The following is a 10,850-nucleotide window of genomic DNA, read 5'->3' as shown; positions in this document are numbered from 1 at the left end:
AGCCGCTGGGCGCCCCTCTGAGTAGGCGTGCCCCCGGGGGCGCGGGGGCCTTCGGCCTCGCGGCTGGCCGGGGCTGTAAGGGTACGGCTGTGCGTGCGCGTGCGCGTGCGCCGGCCCGCGGAGAGCGGCCGCTCTCCGGCTGCACCGTTTCCGCGTGTACCTGGGGGTAGCTCAGCGCCCGGGGGAGGTTAAGGCTGGGCCGCTCGGCGCCGTGCGCATTGTGGAGTCATCCCCTGCTGTCCTGGGAGGGAGTGCTTCAGCTCGCTTACTGTGTCCTAAGGTGTTCCGCTTTGCTTTTCCTTCCCTTACCTGTGCAGGACAGTGACTACCATGAGTTCCAGCGTGCTGGCCAAGCCTCAGATGCGTGGTCTTCTGGCCAGGCGTCTGCGGATTCACATTGTTGGAGCATTCTTTGTCTCCGTGGGGGTTGCGGCTCTCTATAAGGTACATGTGTTTGTTTTTTACTTTAAGATCGTGAAGTGTGTTTTTAGTTTTTAAATGTATTTTATTTTATTTACTGATTTTAGTTTTTTGAGAGGAGTCTTGCTATGTAGTTCAGGCCTTGAACTTGCAGTCCTCCTGCCTCAGCCTCCTGAGTTCTGGAATTACAGGCATGAGCCGCCATGCCTGGTTTTTTGTTTTTTGTTTTTTTAAATGAAGAGAAGGTGGAATCTGAGCCTTTGAAAATTAGGGAGAACTTAGTGCTTTGATTTATCTAGATTCCTCCCTCCCTTTCGAGACAAGAGTCTCGCTATGTAATTCAGGGTCGCCATGAACTTACTATGTAGCCCAGGCTGGCCTCGAACTCACAACGATCCTCCTACGTCAGCCTCCCGAGTGGTGGGATTACAGGTGTGCACCCTCGCGGCAGCTAGACCGCCTCTTAAAGCCCCTTCATAGAGGTGGCCTCTGGTCCGAGAGGGTGTGGGGGGACGGCCTGGAAGGGTTTTATCTTCCTGCAGGGCCCTTCCTTAATCTCTCTGCCTCCCTGCCATCCTGTGAGCTGCCGCTTCACCATGTGTCCACCATGCATCCTGCTTGGAGCCACCTCACTGGACTGAGACCTCTACAAATGGAACTACTTACTTTCATTGCTGGAACAAAATACTCAACATTCAGTTTAAAGGAGAGGTTTATTTGGGTCATGGTTTTTAGAGATTTCACTTCATAGCTGTCTTGAAGGCAGAAAAGGCATGGTGAAAGGACCTGAGCAGAGGACAGCTGCTCATTCTGTGGCAGCCAGGAAGCAAAGAGTGGAGAGAAGAGGCCGGGACAAGAATACACCCTTCCAAGTCACCCCCCAGCAAGCCACCTGCTATCAGCTCTTTCAGCTGCTGAGCTCATTGTCACTTTGCACAGGCCCCACCTGAACACAGGCAGATGCCAGCAGAGGTGTGTGTGATTGTAAACCAAAACAGAACACAGAGGAGTGGGGAACACTAAACAAAAGCATTAAGTGGGCCCATGCTTTGGGACCATTTAAAGAGGCAGGCACAGAAAGTAACCCTGTTGCTTTGTCCTGAGGTCCCTGCTGTCTGATGGGCATGAAATAAATGTTTATAGAAGAAAGGATGAGTAGATGAGAAAATATGGGAGATCTTTCCTTTGCTCTGATGTCATTGTTCTTATGAAATTTTAGGCCTTTATAGCTTGTGTGGATTCTTGCCTCTTTAAGTAGTAACTACTAGAATAGCTGTATTTATGTTACTGGGTTACCCACTATTGAGTGTGTAGTGGTTTTGAAACTTTTGACCTACTTGAGAAATACATTTTCCCATTGGATCTGTTTTATTTTTGTTTTCTTCCTGTAGTTCAGGCTGGCCTTGAACTCTGCAGCAATCCTCTTGCCTCAGCCTCCTCCATGCTGCGTTTACAGGCTGTGTACCACCATGCCTGGCTTACATTTTTGCATTGTGATTGTTAACATACTTACACATATGTGTAGAGAGTTTATAGTTATATCTGTACATAAAACGGAAATAGTTTGCCACAAAATAATGTGGTGCTGTTAATATTTTCTGTTCTGTTTTTCAAAGTTTTAGCTGCAGACTTCTGTGTTGATTTCATGTCCTGCTGATGGGTTATGGATGACTTGAAACACACTCCAAAAGCTAATACTAAAACTCACCCTTGATTCTAAGACCTTTTCTGATACACTCTTTCTTCCTTTCCATTGTTATCCCCAGCATTGGTAATACGTTTAGCTCAGCAGTCCTTGACCACTACAGTGTTTGCTGTTACCCAGATCTGCTTTTTCCCATGCTTATGAGCATGCGAGGAACATCTTTTATTTCATTGTCTGACAAATTCCTGTTTGTTTTTCAAGGCCTGCTCAAATGTTCTCTGGAGCAGTGCACACCCAGTCCACCTGAAGAGGAGGTTGGTTCTGGTCTTCTGGGTTCTCAGGCATTTTGTACCAGGCTGTTTTATGGCATTGGGCATGTTGGATTTTCTATTAAATTGTATTTCCTTAATTTTTGTTAAAGAGCTGGGTCCATGCCAGACTCAGTCTATCCACTGTGATGAAAAATTTAAAAAAGTTTGGTGATGAGGTAAAGTATTTGTGTACAGTTAGCTTATTAGTGTTTGATTAGGAGGAAGGTTCCCAAAACAGTAAGAATCTGGATTCTTAGTAATTTAGTAGTAAGCTTTGGTTGTCTTAGTAGATGTTCTTCTCCTTTGTTTCCCCTACCCGGTTAGTGATGAGTGCTTTGGAAGACTTGGGTTATTTCTCCCCTTTAAATTCCAAGTTTAGGCCTATTTTCAGTTTCAGCCAACTTCTGTGTTCTTTACTGGCAGTTAGAATCTAGTAAATCATTCTTGATTAAGTTAGTCTGTAATAAGCTTACATTCATGAAGATGAGTTAAGTTTAAGAGACAGAAGGACAGTATTTACATCAAATGTGGAGTTTTCCTTTAGGTTAACTGATCACTGTCATAAGTTAGGCTTGTTTTAAATCTTCAGGTATTGGCTCATCATGTAAGATACTGGATGTGGGTTACTTTATGATTGTTATTCATGACTTGGAGGACCTTTTCTTGATTTTGTTTTCTGAGACAGGGACTCACTATGTAGTCCAGGCTGGTCTTGAACTCACTATGTAGCCCAGGCTAGCCTCATACTTGCAGCAGTCCTTGGAGGACCTAAATAGGTAATTTATTTGCCTTTTTTCTTCCCTGAAGTCCATATTTTCCAGACTTACAAAAATCTCTCATTTGAAGTGTAATAGACAAAATTTAAGTAAGGTTATAATTAATTTGCTTTCATTTCTTAGGTTTACTAACAGTTACTTTTGCCCTGTGTTCCATAATTGTTTAGATATTTTTCTTCTAACAAAATACTCATCATTGCATAGTGTTTGTGTGTGTGTGTGTGTGTACGCGCGTGCCCGCGCCTGCCTGCATATATAGGGAGAGCTTAGAAGTTGTACTATATTGCATCTATAATTTGGAGATCCAAGAAGCTGTTGAGGTCATGCAGTCTTGTTTGAAGGTCTGAGAACCAGGCAGCTGATGGTATACCTCCCAGTAGCAGTGCAAAGACCTGGGACAAGGGCACTGCTGGTTTAAGTCCCAGAGATGGGAGACTAGGAGCCTCATGAGGACAAGAGGTGATGTGTGCTCCAGTTTAACAGAGAATTTACCCTACCACTGCCTTTTTGTTCTGTTTAGGCCCTCCTGTTCACGTTGGTGAGGTTCTTCACTCTAGTTTTGCACCCGAGCACTGTCACAGACAAAGTTGGAAATAATGTATTACCAACTATCACTTACCCCAGCTACACTGATGCACGATAATCACAAAAGCTAGCCTAAACTATATAATGACACTCTGTCTCAAGAAAATTATTTAAAGAAAAAAAAATTAGCTGCCACATATATTGATAGGGCCCACCCGACTTCAGTTCAGAGACCAGCACCGAGGCTTGTTCCTTTTGATCTGTTAATAGAAGAAATTGGGAATTTGAATAGAAGTGAAACAGTAGAACTGATCTGGTAGTGTGCCGGGGATGTTGCTAGTGGCACAGTGCCTGCCTAGCAAGCACAAGGCTCTAAGTTCGATTCCCAGCAACAACAATAACAACAAAATTATAAGAGTATAAAGAAGAAATATTTAAGTAAATTCGTAAGATATCAGGGGTGGGGATATAGCTCAGTGGCACAAGCACCTGCCGGGCAAGCGCAAGGTCCTGAGTTTGATTCCTAGTACCAAAAAAACCCCCCAAAAACTGATCTGGTAGCTGGCTCCTAACTGCATTATTTCATGCAATAATGCAGTTCTGTGAATTTTTCTAACACCTTTGGACTGCTACTTGAATTTGTACTCTTTTTTATATGCAGGTTGAGATTTAAGGTTGTATTATTACTCACCCATTGAAACTCACTAAGCAGTGTTTAGTGCAGAGTAAAACTTGCATGTGACAAGAGATGGGTTTGAATTCTGCTACAGCTGTCTTCCAGCTAGTGCTTCCTAGACTTTAAGTTAAACTCCACATTGCTCTCTTCATTCTTAGGATCTTCATTTGTTCTTTGTTGATCCCTCCCCTTTGGAGAAATTGCAAAACACAAGTAAAATCCAAACAAAATGATGCCCCCCACCCATGTTGCAGTGTTAGCTATTTAAAGGCTTGCTCTCTCAAAGTTGCTATTATTTTAGGTCCATTTCTTTATTTGTAAAGAGGGTCAGTGCCTGCTTTTAGATGTTAAATGAATCACCTCAAATTACTCTTGTCAGATAATAAGTTTTCCGTGCCTAGGATGTGAGGGCGATCTGGCTACAACATGTGTCATCCCATTGATCACCAGGTTGATTCGACTGATCTGGCTGGCTAGGCGGGTGTCCGCTTCCTCCCTCAGTGCTCCATGTGCGTCCTTCCCAAAGCTGTGCACTTTATCGAAGAGGATGACCACCCCCGATAGAGGACCGTTCCCAGGTCAAGGGTATTTGAGTAGCCGCTCTCCTGCTAGAACCTCTAAACAAGCTCTCTGTGCCTTTGAGAGATTTCTTGGTTACCAAATCAGGCTCAGACTTGGGTTAATTGAAGCAGAATATTTTTGCATGTCTTGGCTGGAGAGAGATTTAGGCTTTTTTGGAGGGAAGGCTGTTTTCTGACACCTTGTCATTTTTTGGGTATCGTCCCCTGGCTCTTGCCACGTCAAACACATATGAGCCATACACATAGAATCCACCCGGTGAAAGGTACAGTCTGTCCCTAGGCAAGGAGGGCTGTCTTGCTGTGTAGTTTCTGTGAACTGTTTCCTTGTCCTTGCATCTGTGTCACTTACTCTACTTTTGTAGGGTTCAAATTAAAGGATGAACAAAAGGATATTGTAATTTATATTGTCTTTAGATATTAAATTTGGAACTTAAAAAAAAATGTCTGTTATGTTTTAGTTTGGTGTGGCTGAACCAAGAAAGAAGGCATATGCAGATTTCTACAAAAATTATGATTCCATGAAAGATTTTGAAGAAATGAGGAAGGCTGGTATCTTTCAGAGTGCAAAGTGATTTAGGAATAAAAAGGTAATTATTTGAAATGACTTTGAAAAAGCTTTTAGCTATGTTAAAATGTAAAATGTATTATGTTAACCATTTTTAACTGTACAGTTTTGTATTTACTGTATATTCATATTAGTGTGTAACTAGTTTTCAGAACTCTTCATGTTACAGAACTGATACTATATACCTATTAAAGTCCTAGCCAATTCTGTACATATTGATACATGGAAATATGGCCAGGTTTAGCCAAAATGGAGATAATTGCTCTTTCAAGGAGAATCGTCCAGGTGGTCCTCCACAGACACTTGGCTTGCTTTCACTTTTAACAGTTGCGAACAGCTGCTATGAACATAGGTGTACAGATAAATGTCTCTTCAAGGCCCTGGTTTCAGTTCTTTTAGGTGTGTATTCAGAAGCCATATTGCTGAAGCATATGATAGTTCTATTTTTAAAGATACTTACATACTGTTTATAATGGCTACCCGATTTTATACTCTCAGCAGAACAAAGGAAGGGTTCCAGGTTCTCCATATGTTCACAAACACTACTGTTTTTTTCCCCTTTAATAGTAGCCATTGTAATGCATGAGATCTTTTAGTGCTTTGGGTTGTATTTTCCTAATGGATTTGTAATTGAACATCATTTTGTCTGCTTACTGGCCATTTGTATATCCTGTAGATTGCTTATCAGCCTGTTGGCTAAGATCCAGTATATATCCTACTGAATATGTTGGAGTTATTTTTTAATTAAAGTCTGTTAGTGCTTTTGAATTAGGGTGGATTTTTGTTGTTGAGTTGTAGTTCCTTATATATTCTAGATATGGACTCATCAGATGATTGATTTGCAGATACTCTCTTTAGTTTCATAGGTTGCCTTTCACAGTGTTCTTGGCAGAAGTTTTAAATTTTGATATCCATTATACTTATTTTTGTTGCATATGCTTTTGATGTCAAATCCTAAAATGCTTGCTAAATCCAAGGTTGTGAATCTTTCTTATGCTTTTTCCTAAGAGTTTTGTAGCTTTACCATTTTATGTCTTCGATCAATTTTTTTATACTTTTGCGGTGCTGGGGATAGTGCACGTATAGCGTGTGCTCTACCACTGAACTATATCCCCAGTCTTTAATCCATTTCAGATAAATTTTGTATATGGTATAATATACAGACACACACTGAATGGTCTTGGCATCCTTATTGAAAATCATTTGACTGCACTTTTAAGGGTTCCCCTTCCTATTTGAACATTATCTCCCTACTTCCCAATATCTGTAATTCATTTTGGTTCTTATTTATGCTTTTGGTTTCACATACAAGAGAAACAATGCAATATAAACACGTGTCTGATTAATATCTTTGAAGTATAGGTGTGCTAAGTATTAATTTCTTCCAGTATAGGTGTGCTAGTAATCTCTTTCAATAGGGGGTGTCTTTCTTTTATTTTTATCTTTTGTTTTTCCTTGAGACAGCATCTTGCTATGTAGTTCAGGCTGGCCTCAAACTCACGTGTAGACAAGGCTGGCCTTGAACAGGTAGGGATCCTCCTGCCTCAGTCGTGGGAATTAAGGAATGTGCCGCTACACCTAGCTTTTAGTTATTTTTGAAGGGTAGCTTTTCCATATATGTAGTATTTTTAGTTAATGGATATTTTCCCTCAGGACTTTAAATGTATCATCCTATCAATCTTCTGGCCTGAAAGAGTTCTGGTGAGGCTGCCTCCTTCATAGTGAATCACATTTTTCTTGCTGCTTTCAAGATTCTCTTTGCCTATTTTACCTGGAGTCTGTTGACCTGGCTATATTTATGTTCCATTTTTCAGACTTTTTGTGAAGTTTTCAGCCATCATTTCTTCAAATAAGCTTTCTCTCCCTTTCTGAGATTTTTGTATAACATGTTGGCGCACTTGATGGTGTTTGACAAGTCCTTTAGGCTCTGTTCACATTGTTTATTCTCCATACTGTTCAGACAGATACATACCAGTTACCCATCTATAAGTTTGGGAACTGGTTTCTTCTGCCATTAGAGTCTGCTTTTGAGACACTTCCCCACAAGCAAGTCTGTTTTTTCAATTTATATTACTGAACTTTACAGTTTTGGAATTGGCTTGGTTCTTTTTAATTTCTGTGCAATAAAATTAAAAAGCAATTCATTTTTGTTTTCTCAGTTTTGTGTACTTGTCCTCTCTTAGCTCACTGAGCATATTTTGGACAGTTTTAAGTTTTTTCTTTTTTTTGAGACAGGGTCTTGCTGTATTGCTCAGGCTGGCCTTAAACTTACTTTGTAGCCCAGGCTGACTTTCATTTGGAGCAGTTGTCCTGCTTCAGCCTCCTGAGTGCTGGGATTACAGGCATGCACCACCGTGCCTGGTGGATAGTTTTAAGTTTTTATCAGAGGCCAGTGTAGTTTTTGTTTGCTCTTTGTTTTTACATTCGGTTTGTGGAGATTTGTTCTAGGAATAGGCGTTGTTTCCTTCTTTATCTGCCTCATAATCTTCTGTTAATGTGGGCATTTGGAAAAATAACTTCTGTGTAGACTTGCTCTGTGCATGGAAGACTTTCATTAATTAGCCTGGCACAAAGGGGTTGTGCCAGGGTTCTCTCTCAGGGTTCTCTCTCAGCATGCATTTTCCCTGGCACTATATATACACTTTGTTCCACTTTCCCTGCATATATACACAGTTGCTCTTAGCCTTCCTTAACTTTCCTGAGTTTCCTGCTGCTGCTGCTGCTTAGAGCTGCAGGGTCCACTGTATTTCTGCCCTTAACCACTGTCCCCAGGTGCGTGCAGTTCCGCAGACCCCTTCCCCTAGTGCTCATGCTGTGGCATCACCCACTGCTTGCTTCTGCTTCCAACTTGGTATTCAAACTGTCTACTGTTCCCGCCAGTGCTCCAAGTCAGGTGAGACAGAAACCAGTCCCCAGAGCGGTTCAGACAAGCCAGCATGCTGTAAGCCAGCTCTACTTTTCAATCCTGAGGGCAAGGCCGGGATTGGGTCATTTTCTCCGGCAGCGGGGTAGGGTAGGTAGTCCTGAAACAGTGGTGGTAAACCTCTTAGAGCTTTCATTGGTACAAACAGCCAGTTCGGCATGTGTGCTGTAGGTTTGCCACCACTGCCCTAAATTTCCCACCTTTCCAACAGTTTTCTTGGCTAAGCGTTCCTTGGTTGCTGTGGTTTAACTGGGTTTTACAATTCTTGCAGAACTACTTTGGTCCATATATTGTTCCTTCATTGTTTCTGGGAAGACTGTGGGGGGATTGGTCTGAAGGTTTGAAGTCTACTGTTTATTGCTTACATTTGTTTAAAGTTACTATTTATGTTCAGAATCATTTCTCAGTTTTGCTAATTGCTAGATCAGCAATATGAAAAATTATTTTCTAAGAATAACCCTTTAAAAACCAGAATAAAGCCGGGCATGGTGGCACACACCTGTAATCCCAGCACTCAGGAGGCTGAGGCAGGAGGGTTGTTGCAAGTTGGAGATCAGCCTGGGCTACAAAGTGAGCTCAAGGCCTGCCTGAACTGCATAGTGAGACCCTGTCTCAAAAAGACAAACAAAAGAAAACAAAACAATGTTTTGGGAGAAGTTTTTTGGATTCCTTTTATGCTTTCTCAGGTGGTTGTCTGTGATTGACTTCCTAGCTCTTTTCATACATCCTGGCCTAGACTGTCATCCATGAGGTCCTTGTCTCGGACAGTATGAATTAAGGTTCTGCATCTAGAAAAGGACTGACTGGTGTCCTGATGAAAGGTCATCCACAGAACAGAAAGGAAATTACCAAATACTTAATGAGACTGTTCATATTTTGTAGTCCTAGACATGTATTTAATTTAAGCTCAGCAAAAAAGAGGGAACAATTTAAATCGTTAAAGAATATCTATCATTTTGATCTGACATGGAGAACGTAAAGCTGCTGTTCAGGCGCCATGTTCCTGAATGAGCATGTCAGGTGTGCTAAAAAAAAAATTGTATATGTATCTCTCAAGATCTAGGGTAGGGAAAAAGCCTGTTGTACGGGACTTAGATCAGTTTTCTAAATAATTCAAAGGTAATTAAGACTACGAAGGAGTTTTGTGTAATAGATTTCATTCTGTAGCATTGTGTTTTGTCAGTCTTCAGGAAATACTGAAATGAAGATAAGATGTGTGTGCTCAAGTATTCGTAGTATTTTACAATTCTAGTAGAGAAATAGAACTTATTTTCAATGATTGGAAAATTGAATTTTTTTCATACCATGGGATGTTGTGTCCATTATTAATGATATTTGTAAAATGACATAAATTTTTAGAAAATTAAGAATGTCTTTACATGAGTGACCTATTAATTGCACAGAAAAAGATGGAAAAGTAAAGGTGATTTAAGGAACTAATAGTTTATAATGCTTAACAGTGGTGGTTCTCACAGTATTTTACAATTCTAGTTGAGAAATAGAATTTATTTTTGTGTGTGTGTGTACACCGTGAATCAAACTCACGACCTTGCACTTGCCAGGCAGGCGCTATGCTGCTGAGCTATATCCCCAGCCCTTAGAATTTATTTTTAATGGTTGGAAAATTGAATTTTTTTCAGTGTTTTAGGGACATTATATAAGCATTATAGAGACTTGAGAAAGAAAAATGCTGACTTTGTTAAAGCAAAAAACAAGAGCTAAGGTGTGGCACACTCAAAAGAGAAGCGTCTGTGAGAGTGGTTGGGCAGTTTGGAGGAAAGGGAACCTACAGTCCAGGTTTCCTGAACTGGACTTCTGGGGGCTAGAGTGATCAGAACATAGGCTCCACTCATAAGAACAGGCATCAGTTGATCTTAGAGATGGTCAGTTCTGAGAATGTTTATCATTAACTTAGTCCTTGTCTTTCTTTCCACAGGTTTCTATGGATTGAGTTCCATAGACATTTGTCAGTGACAGTGTTCCTGAATTGTGAAACATCATATGTGGGCTAAGGAATACTTAGTCCCTCATGACAAATAAACACTTGTGTGAACAGTAAATGTTTTGTGCAGTTATTCTTACTGGTAATTTAAATCTCTTAAAAAGTATTATAATTGACTGAAGATTTTAACTTTGTGAACTTTATAAGAAGGTAGCAAACTATTTCCAACTAAGGTCCTCCTAGGTCTTGGCTTTGAAGGGAGCTCCAGGAGTCCGTAGGAGGGACAGAGATGGTCCTTTCAATAAATTCTGTGCCTGAGTTTCATAGATGAAAATCAAAATGAATTACTGAGAAATACTTAAAATTGCATTATTAAAGAACTGATATATACAGGGAGTGATCAAAATATGCAGTGGATACATTTTCTTTGTTTTGTTTTTAAAAAACAAGGTCTCAGTATGTAGTTCAGGCTGACCTTGCGCTCAC

General features: G+C 40.9%; 1 protein-coding gene across 1 annotated transcript in view; it reads left to right on the top strand.

Annotated features, from left to right (window-relative positions):
- LOC102014046 (cytochrome c oxidase subunit 6C) overlaps positions 1–10,482 on the top strand; it is an 11,049-nt gene extending 567 nt beyond the window's left edge. Inside the window, exons 2-4 of the mRNA XM_005381859.2 lie at positions 318–444; positions 5,393–5,521; positions 10,359–10,482. Of these exons, the coding sequence (XP_005381916.1) occupies positions 331–444; positions 5,393–5,506 (228 nt within the window). The 5' untranslated portion in view covers positions 318–330 and the 3' untranslated portion in view covers positions 5,507–5,521; positions 10,359–10,482. The remainder of the gene's footprint in view (positions 1–317; positions 445–5,392; positions 5,522–10,358) is intronic.
- The last annotated feature ends 368 nt before the right edge of the window (positions 10,483–10,850 follow it).

This window comes from Chinchilla lanigera, unplaced genomic scaffold (assembly GCF_000276665.1).
Source record: "Chinchilla lanigera isolate Chin_1 unplaced genomic scaffold, ChiLan1.0 scaffold00016, whole genome shotgun sequence".
Taxonomy (NCBI): Eukaryota; Metazoa; Chordata; class Mammalia; order Rodentia; family Chinchillidae; genus Chinchilla; species Chinchilla lanigera.
The sequence above is the reverse complement of the archived record's forward strand: the minus strand, read 5'-3'. Positions and strand labels throughout refer to the sequence as shown.